Raw genomic sequence first — 19531 nt, 5'->3', positions numbered from 1 at the left:
TCCCGAACAACCAGTGATGGTGGGAGGGGAGGAACATTTCGAGGTGTCCAAAATCCTGGATTCACATATACACCATGGATCTCTGCAATACCTAATTCGCTGGAAACACTTCCCCCCCGCCTATGACGAATGGGTGCGTGAGCAAGATGTCTCCGCCCCCCGCTTGGTAAACGCCTTTCACACCACCTACCCGGACAAGCCATCCCCCTTGCACGGAGGGAGGGGGCCTTAAGGGGGGGCAGAATGCCAGGCCTGTATCCCAGTTACTTTGTATCTCAGTTACTTTGTATCTCAGTTACTTTGTTTTGCTTTCGTTTCTATCACTGACTGCGCTCAAGGACATTCCTACATACCAAAGCCCGTTTGAAGCTTTGGGAGCAGTCCTGGGAACAGCAACTATGTTTGTGTTCTGTAATCACTTGCAAATATCCTTGCCTTTATACTGCTGAGTGTTAGGCAGCGAGCTCATTGCTGTCATTTCTCCCTTCATGCTCTGTAATACCTATTTGACCAGTAAAGCCATCTTCTTTGGATCTGACTGTCTCTGCTGTGGTTTCTGGTTCAATGGACCAAGAGCTGACAGGACCTCAGTGCGCCCCCCAACGAGGCATCCATAAACACTTGCAAATCGTGGGATTGCATTCCAAAGGCAACCCCTCTAAGAAGGTTGAACTCCTGGGACCACCATGTAAGGTATTTGATAACGGACCATGGTATAGAGAGTTTTTTCCCACTGGGGATCGACATTCATGTGGAAGGCCCTGATAAACCAATTTTGCAAGGGCCTCATGCGTAATCTGGCATAGGGAACTACTGCCATGGTGGAGGCCATGAGGCCCAGCAATTTTTGGATTGTGACCGCTCTTTGGAAACGTTGGGTAGTGAAAAAACGTGTCGTTTTTTGAATGGTTCTGACCCTAGTAATGGGCAAAAAGGTGGGATTCCTGGTTGTGTCCAATACTGCCCCAATGAAGTCAACAACTCTTGTTGGGACCAACCTAGATTTCTCATAATTAATCACCATACCCAGCTCCAGTAAGGTGTTTGTGACCAGATCGAGTGGCAAAGGTCCTGTACAGAATGGCCCACTATGAGCCAATCATCCAGATAAGGGAAAATGGTACAGTCCTTAAAGGCTAGAAAACCTACAATTTCTGACACCACCTTGGTAAAGACTCGGGGTACGGTTGCTAAGCCAAAGGGCAGCACTGTGAACTCGTGTACCACACCATTACATGTGAAGCAGAGGAACTTCCTACATTCCCTGTGAATCGCCACATGGAAGTAGGTGTCTTTTAGGTCCAGCACTGAAAATCACATGTAGTCAGTGAGGAGCAGCAGTACCGTGTTTCCCCGAAAATAAGACATACCCATAATATAAGCCGTAGCAGGATTTCTAAGCATTTGCGCAATATAAGCCATACCCCGAAAATAAGACATAGTGATAGGCGTGGCTATGCAGCGTACCAAGACTTCCCGCCAGTTCGCTGTTCCCAGAGAGTTTCCTGTGTGCCCCCTGATGGAACAGAAGACATCCACAGTAAGACCCATTTTGGGGCTTTTCTCTATATTTTTTCTCCTGTGTGTGTGTGTGTGTGGGGGGGAAGCAGAGTCTGTGTGTGTGTGGGGAGGGAGCAGTTTCTGTGGGTGGGGGGGAAGCCAAAGGGGGTTTTCGCCTGTTCTGCCGGGGGGGGGGGGTGCCCCCTGAGTCCCCTCTCCCTGGTTTGAGGGGGGGCTTCAGTTGTGTGGCCTCAGGTTTTCCCTCATTCATAAGATCGGTTAGGTCTATTTTGATGCTTGCTCAAAACTGGTTGCTTTGCATGGTTTGCATGGCTGCAAATGTGTTGCTTTGCATGGTTTGCAAACTTCTTTGCACCTGCCCCGCCCTTGCTCCCCGCAGCTCAGCTGTTTGTCGGGGCTGGGAACTTTGGGGGTGGGCAGCAAGCGCTGCTAATTGCAAACCCCCATCGTCAGAGATGCACATTAAGGAGGGGGGACCCCTTTCGGGGCCCATATCTCAGCCCCCCCCGACCCAACCTTTATAAAACTTGGGGGTTCTTGCAAGAAGGGTCCCCTCAAGCTACGCTGAAAGTTTGGGACCTCTACACTCAAAAATGCCCCCCCTGGAGGCATGATTGTTATGACGATGTTCCAGAAGACGACTTAACTATCTTTGAATAAATGTAGATTGTTGCCCCATACTTAATAAAAATAAGACATCCCCTGAAAATAAGCCATAGTGTGTCTTCTTGAGGAAAAATAAATATAAGACAGTGTCTTACTTTTGGGGAAACACGGTAGGTCTGCTAAGGACAGTATTCTGAACTTTCTGACATGCACAAACTTGTTCAAGGCTCTTAGATCAAGTATGGGCCGTTTGCCACCATCTTTTTTATCTACAAAAGCAATACCTTGAATAAAAACCAAGTTGCGGGACAATTTGAATGGGAGGGACAATTTGAATGGCCCCTTTCTGAAGGAGGTTTTCCACCACTGAGATGAGTTCTGTAGGGTATGGGCCTCTTTGTTGAAGGGGATGAGAACAGTTAGGAACTGACAAAAACTCAATGTAATAACCATAAGTATGATATCCAAAACCCAAGAGTCAGATGAAACATTAAGCCATTACTGAAAAATAAACACAACCTCTCAAAAATCATAGGAGCAGTGGAAGAAGAATCTAGTCATGCCAACCCCTTCTTAGGGGCTTGATAAGTAGGGGAGTATCTCCCTTTCCTCCTCTTGTTTTTGGGGAGGAATTTCCTACCCTGCGCAGGGTTGGAATAAGGACAAGGTTGGTTTTGCTGGTACCCCATGAGTTGCCTCTTATAGGGCTTACTCTGATAATAGCCCTGTGACTGCTTATTAAAGGGCCTAGGTTTGTAGGAGGGCCCAGAGTGTTGTATCACCCCCAGTAATTTGGCCGTTGCTTTCTGCTTCCTTAGATTGTGGAGAATTTCATTGGTCTGTTCATAAAACAGAGCCTTTGTGCCTCTGGCCTTAATATCAGGTGCTAGTGAGGATGAACGAAGCCAGTAGTGCCTTCTTAAAACAATGCTCGAGGCCATGGCACGGCCCAAGCAATCCGCCATATAGCGAGATGCTGCTAACTGGTGTTCACCCAATCTTTGGCCTTCTAACTGGAGGGCCAGAGTCAGGGCTATAGAGGACTCCCATTATAGGGTCCGCTGTCCTCGGTTCCGACTAAAAACGCCTTAACCCCGAGGGACTTAGCCATATGAATTAGCTGTTCAGATAACAGTCTCAAAATCTTCCATTGGCAAAGCCGGTTTGGGATCCCCCCATGGCGTCATCAGGAGGTAGAGATGTGTCTCTGACTCCACCTCGGAAGCGAGTTTGCCTTCTTCCTCCATCTCAGGCGTCACTTGCCTTTGGAATGGCGTCGACGTCAAAGGACCCTCCTGGGATGACATTGAAGTGGAGGGTTGGAGCTGCGCTTGGCTAGATGGCTCTGATGGATCTTCCACCTTACGATGTTGGGGGCCCGACGTCGAAGGCATCACCTCCTCATGACGTCAACCTGGCTCAGCATCGGAGCATCTAGGAGGGTTGTATGGAAAAGGCTTTGAAAACCAAGGATTGCTTATAAATATTTGGTGGACTCAAAAGAGAGGGGTGGACTTGCACTTCCCAATTTTACGCTATATGCTGAGGCGGCTGCTTCAGTATGGTTGAAAGACTGGATGGATTTGAAAAATACACGTTTACTGGATTTGGAGGGTTTTGATAATAGAAGTGGTTGGCATGGATATTTGTGGTATAATAAAATTAAAAACCATGCATCATTTCAACAACACATGGTTAAATCATCTCTCTACAGGATATGGATCAGATACAAACATTTATTAGAAACAAAAGCTCCATTATGGATTTCATCACAAGAAATGTTAACATTACGCCCATTAAGACTAGCCCAATTTGTAACATACCAGGATCTTTTGAAATGGGACGGTACAAAATGTTCACTAAAAGGATATCAAGAAGTTAAAGATTTATTATCTTGGTTTCAGTATTATCAAATAAACTCGGTTTTTTTACAGGATATGAAGACAGGATTTTCCAAGACTAAATCAACTTTACAGAAACTTTTATTGGACACAAATGATCATCTTATATCTAAGATGTATAAAATATTGTTAGAACTTTATTGTGAACAAGAGCGGATAAAACCTACTATGATTAGTTGGGCACAAATGCTGGGTCATGACATATCGTTACAGAAATGGGAAAGGCTTTGGACAAGAGACCTGAAAGCTATACTTTCGCAATCATTAAGAGAAAATATATATAAATGATGTATAAATGGTATTTAACACCGAAAAAACTTGCAAAATCATTTACTTCAATGTCACCAAATTGCTGGAAATGTAAGAAAGAAATAGGATCTTTTCATCATATGTGGTGGACTTGTGAAAAAGCTAAGAAATTCTGGGACACGATATATACTGAAATAAGATTGATTTTATAACAAAATATCCCTAAAACACCTGAAATGATGTTATTAAGTATGATACCAGATACCATTTGTACTCAACGAACTTTTTTGATATATGCCACCACGGCTGCAAGGCTGATATATGCAGCTAAATGGAAGACAGCGGAAATACCTGAAAAAAAAGATTGGATACAAAAGATGCTGGAATTGACTGAGATGGAGAAACTTACAGCTTTGATAAACCAGAATGATAATGCACAGTTTATGGGGGAATGGGAGGCTTGGAGAATTGATTGTGAAAATCAATTTTTAATGGGGACGTTTAAAGGTTATTCGTTGATCTAATCCCTTATTTATACTCTATTATTTTTACATTAGGTAATGATATAATAATGTTAGATAGGATAATAATTTGTTAATTAAAATAATATTGGGATTAGTACCGTTAGCAAAAGTTTATACATTTTATTTTTAGACGGAAGAGGGTGAGGGGGGAGTCAACGGAAAGTTAATTATCAATTATAGAATAATATCAGCAATACTAATTGTTTTGTTTATTAACTTTTAAGTTTTGGATACTGCTTTATGTGCTATGTTGGATTAATACAATGTAAAAAATTAAAAAAAATATTTAAAAAAACAAAAAAAAAGGCTTTGGTGAAAATCGTCCTATTCCTGGAACTGCATATCGATGCCACGATGTCGAAAGTCCATGTAGCCATACCCTAGGTAGAAAGGGGGAGGGCAATAGCCATACGGCATCCAGCCATGGAATTGATGACATTGCTTCCGATCCACTGGAACTTCATGAGATGGACCCTCATCTCCAGATGACACCAGCTCCGGAATCTCTATGACATCCTCTTCCGAGGATGAGAAATGAGTCTCGACCCCTGATGGCGATGGGTTTGAGGGCACCCCGATGCAGGTATCGCTTTACTCTGCGGGCGTGTTTCCGAGTCTTGACCTCATTCTCTATGAGGCACGGGTTCAGCTGCATCCTCATGAATAGGTGAAGGTGAGCAGTTTCTAGGGGACTTCCTGCTCTTCTTGGAGGGGGAGCGATGCTGAGGAGATGGTACCTTCCTCGGTTCCGAATGCGCCTTCGGAGCTGGAGCCCCCGCTTCCGTTGAAGTGGATGCTCTGGGTGGAGATGGAGAATGACGTCAAGGTTCACTCGGCGTCGGCTGAGGACAGGTCTCTCTTCGCCTTGGGAGAAGAGGAGAATTGTTTTTTCTTGTTCTTGTGTCTCTTGGATGGAGGCTCAGAAGCAGGCCTTTGCTCCTTAGGAGGCTGATGTAAACTCCTCTTAGTTTGAGAACTGGAGGAGACCAGGTAACCCAAGGAGGCGGATTTATCTCCCATCCCCTCCGGGCAAAGAAATTTTTCATAGAGCACGGCCTTAAGTTTGATTGCCCTGTCTTGACGCGACTTTTGAGTAAAAAGGGCACACGCTCTGCATGAAGAGACTACGTGTCTCTCACCAAGGCAAATCAAGCAGTCAAGGTACTCATCAGCTGTTGCCATTTTCATGCCGCAACTGCGGCACTTCTTAAACAAGGCCATTTAACCAATTATTATTATTATTATTAGTGAAGGAAAAAAGAAATCAGAAGGAGACAGACTGGGAGGGGCAGCCATGAAGGAGTTAGAAAAGATTTTTAAGTGTATGGATGTGTCACTGGCAACCAAGATGAAGTTAATTCATGCCATAGTATTCCCTATTACTATGTATGGGTGTCAAAGTTGGACAATGAAGAAAGCTGACAGGAAGAAAGTTGATTCCTTTGAAATGTGGTTCTGGAGGAAAGTTTTACGGATACCATAAACTGCCTAAAGATACAACAGTGGGTTCTAGAAGCCTGAACTGCCCTAGAAACTAAAACAACTAAAGTGAGGCAATTGTCTTCTTATGATGTGATCAAAGTACAAGAGTCACTGGAAAAGACAATAATGCTAGGAAAAGTGGAAGGCAGCAGGAAAAGAGGAAGACCCAACATGTGATGGACTCCAGAAGCCACGGCCTCCAGCTTGCAAGGCTTGAGCAAGGCTGTCTGGAGGGTTGCAGTCAGTCAGAAGTGAATTGATGGCACTTAACACACACACATGCACACGCACTTGCAGTAGGAAGAATGTTCTGTGCAATTACAAAGGTCTTTGCAGGGATTCCAGTGCTTTCTTTCCTATGATTATGGATTTATCAGAAGAGAAAATCTATGTTGAAACAGGATGGATACCGGATTCCTGTAATAATCATATATGCTATGTGGATTCTTCATCTATATCAATACTATATTGATGAATCTATGTTTATGAGGTTTTTTTGTCACTGTTGATGTGTAATTACATAGAAAATTGATTAATCTTATTAGATGATGACCTTATATACAATGGATGGATCCTGTCGGCTTTTCTGTTTCACCTCACCAAGGATCCCATCTCACTGTGTGCCCCACCCTGTGTGGCTTTCTGTCCACACAGGTCTCACAATTCCCTGTACATCCTTCGCAATAGGTACCCCCCTTCCCTATTTTGTCAGTAGAAAAGCCAGTAGGATTAAACCCATCATGTGTGGTATCAAATTGGTTTTTCCTATTCTTATGAAATTACAAATGTAAAATTCTCAGATTTTCACTGGACTTTGTCATCACACCTGAAAAGCTCCTGCTAATAAAATATGCTCCCAAGCATTTTAAAGGTCTTTCTGCACATGGGAGGCAACTCTGGTTCCTATACTGATATCGCCTTTGATTGGAATAGGTGACTTATTAACACCTAGCATTGTACACTGGGAAATCCATACAACTCAGCGAAACCAACTTCCAGGCATCAAGGTCAGAGGGCTAGCAAGGTCCAGCCTCAAATAAAAATCACAAAATCACACAAGGTTGGAAGAGACCACAAGGGCCATCTAGTCCAACCCCCTGCCATGAAGGATCCCACAATCAAAGCGCTCCCGACAGATGGCCATCCAACCTCTGCTTAAAGACCTCCAAAGACGGGGACTCCACCCCACCCACCCCGAGGCAGGGCATTCCACCGTCGAACCGCCTTCACCGCCAGAAAGTTCTTCCTAATGTTTAGGTGGAATCACTTTTCTATTAGTTTAAATCCATTACTCCATATCCTAGTCTGAAGCAACAGAGAACAAGCTAGTTCCCTCATTAACATGGTATCCCTTCAAATATTTAAACATGGCTATCATGTCACCCCTTAACCTTCTCTTCTCCAGACTAAACAAACCCAGCTCCTTAAGTCTCTCCTCACAGGGCATAGATTCCAGACCTTTGACCATTCTGGTCACTCTCCTCTGGACACGCTCCAGCTTGTCAACATCCTTCTTAAATTGTGGAGCCCAACACTGGACACAGTATTCCAAGTGAGGTCTGACCAATGCAGAATACAGTGGTAGTATTACTTCCCTTGATCTAGGCACAATACTCCTTTTGATGCAGCCCAGAATTGCATTGGCCTTCTTAGCCACCATATCACACTGTGGTCCACTAAGACTCCCAGATCTCTTTCACATGTACTGTTGTCAAGCCAACTATCTCCCAGCCTTAAGTTGTTTCTGCCTAGGTGAAGTACTTTACACTTCTGCCTACTGAAATCCATTTTACTGTTTATGGCCCAGCTCTCCAGTCTATCAAGGTCATTTTGAACTCTGACCCTGTCCTTTGGGGTATTAACTATCCATCCCAACTTGGTGTCATCTGCAAATTTAATCATCATGTCCTCTATTCCATCATCCAAGTCATTTATAAAAATGTTAAATAGCACCGGTCCCAGGACATACCCGTGACACCCCACTGGTCACTCCTCTCCAGTATGATGTTGTGCCGTTAATGAGCTCCCTGTGGGTTCGGTTGGTCAACCAATTACCAATCCACCTGACAGTAGCAGTGTCCAGCCCACATTTTACTAGCTTTGCTTCAAGTAGATCATGGGGGACTTTATCAAAGGCTTTACTGAAATCAAGGTACTACAACATCCCTTCATCTACCATACTTGTCACTCTATCAAAAAAATGAGATTAGTTTGGCATGACCTGTTTTTGAGGAACCCATGTTGACTGTCAGTGATCAAGGCATTTCTCTCTAAGTGCTTACAGACCGTCCCTAGGCTTGGGAGTCTGCAAACAGTCATAGATGAGAGGACAACCAACTGATTGGCAGACAAAATCACCAGTGACCTAGCTCTCTAGTAAGTCACCTGGATTAAGGGAGGCACAGCAAATCTCAGAGTAGGCAGTAGCATGAGATTGGGGCAGGGGGGATCCCCTGACCCCAACTATTCTAGTCAGACATTAATATTCCTCTTTTGAATAGCAGCCCTGTGGCACAGGCCACGGAAGAGGAAATGAGTGGTTTGTACGTCAAGCTCCAGTTTGAACCCCACAGGGTCCACTACCAACATCATATCCTTGTGCCCAAGGAGCTTCTTCTGTTTCCCCCACTGCGTCTGGCTCACCTGAGTAAACCAGAACAATCTGCTCTGCCAACAGTGTTACCTAGCTCTCCTAAATTCAGTGATTACATCCCAAGGGCCAGGTGTGTTGCCCCATGAAGCAAGGAGGGGAACTCTTCAGTGCATACAGACTCATAACAAAGCAGCAAGAACTTGGAACCACTGTAATAATCTGTCCAGTTTCACAATTGCAAGACTGTATTCATTCAGCTTAACTAATGATTGTGTTTCAATGAAATTACTAATTGTTATGTAGAAAGGAAATAAAGCAGCATTACCATAAGAATTAAAAACACACACAAAAATGCAACGGTCGTTTCCTATGATAGGCCCTTCAGAGGGCCTATGCAGCCACAACTTTGACTACATCCTACCAGGTGAGTCCAAACACAGGGGCAACTGCCAAGGGCACCAAAGGGCAGGGGACACCAAGGGTACCAAAAGCAGCCAGCCCTGCAGTGCTGGCATCCCTAGTGCTGCCGCCCGGGTTGCCAGGTGGCTCAGGGCACACCCACCAGGCCACCCAGCCATGTGGTAAGGCATAAATTCCAAGCATTATAAAAACATATATCCTAATTTCTTCCTCACCCTGCCTTCCACGCCAGATCAAATGCCAGATCAAATCAGGACCTACTATCCCACTAGTACAAATTAAGGCAATTCTGCCAATACTGCGTCATCTCTACTCATCGCAGAATGATGGTTTTCCAACAACAGGTTAGGTTTTGCTGCCAAAGTATTTAAGGTGGAACTTGGATAATGACAGCTAAAAGGTCACTCACTGCTAAAGGGCAGGGAAAGCAAGAGGGAAAGTGCCCCCTTGCCACAGCCCAATGCCACCCCCCTTCAGCCATTGAACTGACACATGTGTGTCAGCCAAGCAACACATTCGTAGGATTGCAAAACGACCCCACCCATCACATTCCTTTGTTTCCAATATGATCTGCTAACATAAGGGATGTGTCACAGAAATGTTGCACATTTAGCATTTACACTTCCATGCTTCATGAAAGATTTTAGGATGTTTGCCTAAACCTATTGTATCTTTTACTTCACAAAGCAGCTATTAGTCATCTCAATTCCACCTCCCCAGCCCCATTTTTTGACCACTGCACGCATGAAGCTGCCTTATACCGAATCAGACCATTGGTCCATCAAGGTCTGTACGTTCTCCAGGGTCTCAGGTATAGGTCTTTCCTATCACCTACTGCTAGATCTTTAACTGGAGATGCCGGGGATTGAACCTGGGTCCTTTTGCCTGCCAAGCAGATAATCTACCACTGAGCCACACTAGATTACAGGAAAGTGAAAGGGGAGGAAAAGTCATGGCCATTCTCTAGTCCCAGCAACAAGGTCTTCTAAAACAGCTTGTGGATTACTGCTGGAGTTTCTAGGTGGCTGGACAGCAATTAACTTGAGCCACATTACCAACCGCTGGGGTGAGGCACAAACCGAGCATCAGGCCTGAGGCCAGACAGGAAGAGCACAAACAAGAAGGTATGTGGCGAATTTATTAACTTACCTGACAGCTTCAGGCCTCGCTCCCCCACTTGTGTGCTGTACCCATTGGGCATTCTGAGAATAGCATCATGGATCCCTGCCAGCTTAGCCACAGCATAGACTTCTTCTGCAGAGGCACTGATATTGCCATACGAGAGGTTGTAGAAGATGGAATTGTGGAAAAGAACAGGATCCTGGAAACAGGCAAGCAAAACAATACCTTCTCAACATGAAATACTGACACTTCAGAGGGATTTTGCAAATTCAATAGTGAATTTTCTAAAATCTTCCACTAAGCCCCTTTAGGCAAGAGCCATTTCTAGAACATTTTAATGAGAGGTTACAGGCACTGCAGAAATAATTTCACTCCAAGCAAGCGGGGAAGGCAGAAGGATGGTGGGGTGGCGGGAGGAATGGCTGTGTTATTTTGTTGTAAATATGAATGATTATTTAAAGATGCAGCACTAAAAACCTAGAAGACTATTTCAGCAACAGTCCCATTCATATTCAGACTCCACTCCACTGCAAACTATGCAAGTTTGCAGTTTTCAAATCATTACTGCATTATTACTGCTACAACATCAGGATTTTACAACAGATGACAGCTTCCAGATACACAGAGCACAGTACCTGTGGTACGACTCCTATAGCCTTCCTCAGGCTTTCCAAGCTGATGTTTTGTATGTTTTGGCCAGCAACATAGATTGACCCCTTTTGTGGTTCGTAGAAGCGAAATAATAATCTTACTATTGTGCTTTTTCTATGAAAGAAACACACATTTGAATTAGGTTATTTGTTCAGCATCCCTTTTCTAAAAAATCCACCAATTAATTACTATGTTATTATTTTTCAAAATCAATGATGCAGAATTTTGCGCATCTGTTTACCCACCCTGACCCACTGCCTCCTACAATGGCCACTTTCCTTCCTGCAGGGACTTCAAAAGATACGCCACTGAGAACTTTCTGCCCCTCAAGGTATTCAAAGTGCACGTTATCAAAGGCGATGGTAGCAGTCTGTGGTGTGATCTGCAGGGGCGGAGCCAGCTGTTTATCCTATTAAAAGAAGAGTGCTGCTTTACACACTGCCCAGAAGGTATTTTTCATAGACTTTAACAAGCTAAACAATTGATCTAATTCAAAATCAGGAACAGGCAAATGCTTTAGCCTGAAGGAATTAAAAGAAGAACTAGCTATTTCAGCCACACAGGTTACCTCTCCTCTCCCTGAAGCTTAAGAACTGCTGCTGTAAAAGTCAGCTTCAAGGCAGCGTTTGGCACAATAAATTCTGCATCATTAATTAAAATAAACACTTCATTGCTCAGTGAACACACAGACACCAGTTACCAATACAGTTTTGCCTTTAAAGAAGTTCTTTCCAAGATGGATATGACATTAAACAACACTACCACAGTAACTACTCTTGAACTGAACAGCAATTTCTTATACAACATTCCTCTTGGGAAGGAGATTAATTCTCAAATGAAGCATGAACATTGCCACAAGGTGACCCCACTCATTCTGACATATTTGACAAGGTTTTAAGAAACATTAATACTCACCTTGATTTTTGTGTCTATGTTAAGCAGAGTGAACAAGGTGTTCATGTCTATGAGTGCTTGCCTTGTCTCTCTGTACACCGTTCCCAAGAAATTAAGGGGTAAAGAAAGTTGGAACAACAATCCATTCACCATTACCAGATCACCAACAGTCAGGTTACCTTAATGACAAAGAAAAGTCATTGGAGTACACCTTATTTGTTAAGATCCAGCAACCATATAATCATAGTTAGGGACCACCAGGGTCATCTAGTCCAACCCCCCAGCACAATGCAAGAAATTCACAACTACATCCCCCCTACACCCCCAATTCTATGCCCAGAAGACAGCTACAAAACCCTCCTTTCCTTTCTTTCCTTTTATCCCTTAGAAGCGCCTTGATCAATTGATCTTGAGCAGCATATATCTAGTGTTGGAGGGATATAAGGACTGAAACAAATCTTGCCACTGACAATGTAGCCTTGGGGTCCCTGTCGCTTAGTAAAAAAGGCATTATGTCAGTCACAGAGGCATTGGATTTGTATATTAAAAGGGGGGAAATATAGTGCTATCGAAGTTCCTCGTAAAAGCGGCATTCCAAAAGGGCATGGGCTAATGTGTCAATAGAGCCAGAAGAGCAAGGGCAGATCCTATCTGAGTAAGGTATATTCAGAATTCTGCCCTGCATTACCATAGAAGGGTTAGCATTCAATTTAGCCAAGCAAAAAGCTCTACAGAGACGAGGAGTTGTCAGATAATATGTATAGGCAGGCAGACCACGTGGAGGGGGTATTCCGAAGAACTGGGATGAACAGACGCGACGAGCACGAAAAGTAGTGCTGTTATAATCGAGCTCTTTAATGCACTTTTTAATTTTGGCAAAAGCTTCAGTTTTCCCAAGATCTGATAACATATCCTGCGAGAAGCCCAGCAACGCCAGTTTCTCATCTAAGATTTTTTGCCATGAGGATTTGAAAGGGTCATGCTTCAGAGAAGCTAGGAACCCCTCAGTGCTAAAGCACAGTTTAAGGTGGAGTTTAAAGGCGGCCAACCACGCCCTAGCTTCAAGTGACATTTGGCCAAACTCGGAACGAAGAGTAACGCCAGCAACACATCGAGGGGCATTTAGGAGTTTTCGTAAGAACTGAAGCAGTGGACGATCTATAGATTCATTGATGACTGTAATCCATATGGCAACACCAAAGAGGATAATTGGGGTAATTTTCAGGTTAAAAACCTGAATAGCCCCTGGAATATATTTGCCACCTTTGGTGTGAAAAAAATTGACAATAGCACCAACCCCAGGTTTAATTTTGTTGGACACTGCTTTTTGATGGGCATTCCAATTTAGGTTATGGGAAAACAGAATGCCAAGGTAAACAAACTCCTTGACTTGGTCAACCTCAAAGCCATCTAATACCCAGCGAAAAAGAGCCATTTTTCTCCTCTTAGTGAAGATCATGATCTTAGATTTATGATGGTTTATTTTAAGACCTTCCCTAGAGCAGTACTCAGAAAAAGTTTGCAAAGATCTTTTCAAACCAATTCTTGTGCGGGACAGGAGAACTGCATCGTCAGCATAGAGTAGAATCGGGGTGGAATGGCTTGCAAGCTTTGGGGGGTGGCAAAACTCTGAGAAATTGGTTGCCATATCATTCAGGTATAGATTAAACAAGAGAGGAGCAAGGAGGCAACCTTGTCTAACTCCCTTGGCCAGTTCAAAAGGCTCGGTTAGTTCCCCTTGGTTGCCACAGCGAACCTGAGCTGTGAGGAACAAAACCCCTCCAGGATCCCTGACCCTGAGGAAAATTGCTTCCTGACCCCAAAGTGGTGACCATCATTACCCTGGCCAAGTAAGAAAGGGCCACGAGAGCCAAGCACTTCCTGTCCTCCCTCTTATGATCTGCCTAAGCTCATAGACTTTTAGTTTTTTGGTTCTTAGGCTTAAGATGCAGCAACTTTAACATGAACTGTAGTTAATTCAACTGGTTTGCATTCACATACTAAAACGGAAGTCAGTTTATAATAGCATTTTAGGGTAATAATAAATCACATTATAGATATTTGAAACAGGTACTAGGAAATGGGGGACAACAACATGCTAGTGAATTAGGAATCGTAAAGGATCCATACACTTTTTTCTCCATAGGGTCAATTTCTACACAGTTGCAACAGAATTCCAAGCCGAACAGGCAGATCCTACTCCATAACCATCATTTGAGAATGGTACTGATAAACTTGCTCAAAACAACAACCACCAAATACGGATCTTGAACAGAAATGAATTTAAAGAGTCATATCCAAGAGGGGCAGGCAGAAATTATTTGTACGAGAAAGGTGAAATAGAAAACAGCCAGACATTCCTTGAATGTGCTAACTGCCATGAAGAACGCCAGTGCTTCTGTTGAGGACTCATATTTTTACCTACACATACATGAGATGTCAGACTTTGCCTCAAGTCATAGTAGTTACCTGCAACGATTCCCTGGCTGGCCAGCACCATGATGGCTGTTAGACCAACACTGAAGATAGCACTTTGTCCAAAGTTAAGCAGAGCAAGGGTAGAGGTAGTCTTCAGTGAAGCGTTTTCATAGGACTTCAGAAACCCATCATACCGCTGAACTTCGAACTTTTCATTATTGAAATACTGCCAAGTACAGAAAACACAGTAAGGAGGCATAACTCCTATAGACACATCAGACAAATTCTGCTTCAGTACTTAAATAGCTGTGCACTTTATGGAGTAATACCACCAGTTTATACTTGGACCAGCCTGACCGTGGAATCTGACATGTTACACCAGATACACTGCGTTCCCTGCTAACTTCTTTACACTTGGAGACCAACAGCCCCTTCCATATTAGGATTTTTTTTAAAGTAGGAATTGTTCAACAGTGAAATCAGTGAGCTCACTGGCAGTCTTTAAGCAGAGGCTGGACAAAAGGCAAATGCAATCTTGTGCTGTATCAACAGAAGTATAGTGTCCAGATCACGTGATGGTATTGCTTTACTCTGCTCCGGTTAGACCTCACCTAGAATACTGTGTTCAGTTTTGGGCACTGCAATTTAAGAAGGATGTAGACAAGCTGGAACGTGTCCAGAGTAGGGCAACAAAGATGGTGAGGGGTCTGGAGACCAAGTCCTATGAGGAAAGGTTGAAGGAACTGGGTATGTTTAGCCTGAAGAGGAGAAGACTGAGAGGGGATCTGAAAACCACCTTCCAGTATTTGAAGGGCTGTCATATAGAGGATGGTGCTGAATTGTTTTCTGTTGTCCCAGAAGGTCGGACCAGAACCAACGGGTTGAAATTAAATCAAAAGAGTTTCCGTCTGGACATTAGGAAGAATTTTCTAACAGTTAGAGCGGTTCCTCAGTGGAACAGGCTTCCTCCAGAGGTGGTAAGTTCTCCTTCCCTGGAGGTTTTTAAGCAGAAGCTAGATGGCCACCTGTCAGCAATGCTGATTCTATGTCCATAGGCAGATCATGAGAGGGAGGGCATCTTGGCCATCTTCTGGGCATGGAGTAGGAGTCACTGGGGGTCTGGGGGGGGGCAAGTCGCTGTAAATTTCCTGCATTTTGCAGGGGGTTGGACCAGATGACCATGGTGGTCCCTTCCAACTCTATGTTCTAAGCTGATCCTGCATTAAGCAGGGGGTTGGGCTAGATGGCCTGTATGGCCCCTTCCAACTCTATGATTCTACAACTCTTTCATTTCCACAATATATTTTGACATTTATGCCCCTCACTTGATTAGCCTGACAAATAGCTCCTGAAGCTGCTTGCAGAGTAAGAGCCATCAGTATTATTAAAATCATACTACTGCCTGTGAATATGTGGACTGTATGGGAAAAAATGCACAATTGCCAGGTACAGTATTATGCAATACCCTGGCACAAGGAGCAGAACAGTAAGGTGGTGTAAAGGCATGTGTGACAGGTGGGGGGAAGAAAGAGCAGAAGAAACTTGGTGAGGGAGAGGCAGGCAACGCAACCTAGAACAAAAAAGGAGGAGCTACAGTATGGACAGTTAAGATAAGTAATTTATAGCAACAAATAGCAAGGAGCTGATTGCTTTAAGGACCAGAATCCACATATATCGATGGTGGAAATTACAGGCTTTTGAAGGGCTGTAGGCATTTTCAGTACTCAATGACCTCTTCTTTACTTGAGTTTTGGTACATCTAAGTTTCAGCATCCACTCTGGAGTATGACATTCAGAAAGTACAGCCAACCAAGGATAACCAAGAGAATGCTTGTTCAAAATGGACTGTAGCTCATTTGAAAACCAATTCAAGAGAGATGTAACAAATATATATTTTTCTATAGAAAGCAACTTGGAACAACAAATTTAGGCTTTTCAACCACATTTTCCAAGTGAGAAAAACATCTTCAAGAAGGTATATACAATTGAGCTTATTTCATAATACTGTATTGATTTTATATTTACAATGTTTTATCCCTCCCCTTTTTTTTTCCTGTACCCTCTCATTTATACAAATAAAATCTTATTAAAAAAAAAGAAAGAAGAAGGTATCCATAAATGGAGCAAACACTAAAAGTCAAAACATATGAACATTCTAGAAAGCAACTTAAGTTGGGGTCAATTACATCAAGGTCAGCAAATACAAGTTCCAGTCATTCTTAAACTGAAGGGAACAAATACATGTTCTTTTCAGTAAATACTAGGGAGGAAACGAACAACACTAAGATATTTAATGACTCACCTTCACAGTTTCATAGTTCAGCAGCGAGTCAATTGCAGTGTTACCTGCATCGTTATCTGCTTTGTTCATTTCTATCCTAAATTTAGTCCTGCAAAACAAAAGGTTGACATAGGAGTACTGTTATAGCAGCCTCACAAATCAATGAAACCAGCTCAGTTACAATAAAAGCCTTACCTCCACTGTGTAACTCCTACTGTATATACCGCGTAAGCTCCCAGTGTCCCCAGGCTTACTAGTGCAAACTGCGCTCCACATTTATAATACTAGAGGGGGGGAAAGGATAATGTTAGTAATTTATTTACTGGAAACATTTGTATGCCACTCGCCCTGCTAAAAATGTCTGAGGAAGCTCCCAACAAATCATTAAAGGTAAAGGTAAAGGTCCCCTGTGCAAGCACCGGGTCATTCCTGACCCATGGGGTGACGTCACATCCTGACGTTTCCAAGGCAGACTTTGTTTACGGGGTGGTTTGCCAGTGCCTTCCCCAGTCATCTTCCCTTTACCCCCAGCAAGCTGGGTACTCATTTTACCGACCTCGGAAGGATGGAAGGCTGAGTCAACCTTGAGCCGGCTACCTGAAACCAACTTCCGTTGGGATCAAACTCAGGTCGTGAGCAGAGCTTTGGACTGCAGTACTGCAGCTTAACACTCTGCGCCACGGGGCTCCTTAAAAGAATCTGCTGCCCCGTGTCATCATTACAATGTAATAAAATAGAAAAAGGTCCATCATAAAAAGAGAATACAAATGTAGGCAGCAGCAGAAAAACACACAATCGTATATCCTAAACACAGATTAGAAAGATCTATAAATAGAAGAACAGAGCTTTGGATGACAAAGGACATCTAATTCATTATCTAGCCCTTCCCAGAGCCCCATGTTTCCTCCAATGAAGCCCACACAACTCTTGCATGTGCATAGTCTATGCATGTGGATGCATCCTCAACTGAAACATAAGGGAAAGCTTACAGAAAAGAAAGCATTGTAGGAATACATGAAACAGCTGACTGAATAAAAACAGTTGATCTTGACATATGTTCCAATTATTTCAAGTGTGATCAGGCCCATTCATGGGCTAAAACCATTCCCATCTCTGCCTCTCATCTCACAACATATGGATATTTGGATCGTGAGCGTAATTCAGAGTCAGTCATAACAATTAAGGGTTTGAATGGTGTGGCCTGGGCTACCCACATGATCCCAAGCATGCATTCATTATCAGTGAGGCAGGGGAGTTAGCCACTGTGGGTAGGGAGTGGCTTTGCAAGAGGTGTTTAGGAACATGACCTAAGAAAAGGAACGAAGAATTTCTGGGTTGATTCTCATGTCTGGGTTGCCAGAAAAAAATCTGTTTTCTTTCAGGATTATTATTATTTTTTGCCACCAGTGATGTGATTGCAACAGCATCTACCCCCAAGTTTTGGCTTATCATTTTTTAGCATAATGGTATAATCCAGCACATGACCCATTTATTCAAATAGCAGAGCTAAGTATGTGATTAAGTCAAGAACTGCTTTGTTTTGGGTGGATCTCATCTGATGTCTTATGTTCCTAGCTGAGATTTAGCTGCACAATACATGGAGTTATCTGAATGAAAGCATGGCTAATTTTAAGAATAGCTTTCACCTGGTTTAGATTATATAAAACCTCTGTTGTGAGTGTTCCAAGGGACAGAGGATGAACAAGTAACATCTGGCCCACTGCAACCATGCTGCTAGCTGCCACCTCCTAGTGGTACTCAGAGAGCCTGTTTTTTTAAAACCAGCTGCACACATATGAATTCCCAGCAAGAAGTGGGGCCTGTAAATATGGTCATGTAAGGTCAGATATTACGCTGCTCGCTCCCTTGGGATGTTTGGTGTGGAGAATTCTTCAGCATACAAACAGGATCCAAATTGTAGAAGACGTCATTTTTAATTAGGACCCTATTTAAATTGTTGTTTGGTAAGCTGATTAGGAAGCAGAAATAAAAACCAGAACTAAAGGCATTCTTTTAAACAGCGTAGCTTGGAACTAGTCATGGATTTTAAAGGGCGCAGTCGGCTGCTTAATGATACATTTTGTCTTAGTCAATGAAACACTCAAATGGTCAACCAAGTTGCTGCTGTTATTGATACAGTACCATCAATACGAATCATTCATAAAATTGACTGAAGCTGCTAAATTTTAAAAGTTAAAAGGAAGACGTACCAAAATTCCACTAACAAGTGCCACTTCAAACAATGTGGGGCCCAAATTGAATACTAAAGCGCTGAGAACGAAGCTGATGCCTCTGGTTCCTCGGTCAATGGCTTTTGACAAAGCTCCAGTCTGCTTGCTAAGGTGGAAACCCAAGTCCAGGTTATGCAGGTGGAGAAAGACATTCTTCGCTATCCTTCTAATGGAGTTTTGGGCTACTTTCCCAAATACAGCATTTCTAGCTTCATTAAATAAAGCAGCTCCCGCTCTTGAAAGGCCATCTGGGGTGGGGGGGAAATCAAGATGAAAAGAGTGTCACTTATTTAACTGCTATTCAATAAGATATGGGTGAATACTTAGGACAATATTTTTTTGATGTTTGTCATGTCAGTGTGCTTGCAAATATATTTCTAGTTAAGACTTTATTAATATCAAGTTTCACTGGCAGACTTTTTTAAAAGCTCAGAAAGTAAACTCTCCATCTAAATGGATTATTTCTATAATTACTTTAGTTCAGAAATGGTAGCATAATTGAATTAAAAACCATCACAGGACTCTAGGGCTAGATGTCACAAAGTTAAAAAACCCAACACCAACCCCCCCCCCCAAAGGATAATCACCATCCCAGATGCATAGTGGTGTTAGTAGAGAAAAGGTCATGGGCATTAATG

General features: G+C 43.2%; 1 protein-coding gene across 1 annotated transcript in view; it reads right to left on the bottom strand.

Annotated features, from left to right (window-relative positions):
• ABCB7 (ATP binding cassette subfamily B member 7) overlaps nucleotides 1-19531 on the bottom strand; it is a 105042-nt gene that overhangs the window by 26715 nt on the left and 58796 nt on the right. Inside the window, exons 7-14 of the mRNA XM_056859732.1 lie at nucleotides 18873-19141; nucleotides 16858-16946; nucleotides 16684-16771; nucleotides 14433-14607; nucleotides 11985-12142; nucleotides 11315-11478; nucleotides 11054-11183; nucleotides 10446-10617 (exon numbers count right to left, since the gene is read on the bottom strand). Coding sequence (XP_056715710.1) covers nucleotides 10446-10617; nucleotides 11054-11183; nucleotides 11315-11478; nucleotides 11985-12142; nucleotides 14433-14607; nucleotides 16684-16771; nucleotides 16858-16946; nucleotides 18873-19141 — 1245 coding nt within the window. The remainder of the gene's footprint in view (nucleotides 1-10445; nucleotides 10618-11053; nucleotides 11184-11314; nucleotides 11479-11984; nucleotides 12143-14432; nucleotides 14608-16683; nucleotides 16772-16857; nucleotides 16947-18872; nucleotides 19142-19531) is intronic.

The sequence above is a fragment of the Euleptes europaea genome, chromosome 13, assembly GCF_029931775.1.
Source record: "Euleptes europaea isolate rEulEur1 chromosome 13, rEulEur1.hap1, whole genome shotgun sequence".
NCBI classification, from domain to species: Eukaryota; Metazoa; Chordata; class Lepidosauria; order Squamata; family Sphaerodactylidae; genus Euleptes; species Euleptes europaea.
The sequence above is the reverse complement of the archived record's forward strand: the minus strand, read 5'-3'. Positions and strand labels throughout refer to the sequence as shown.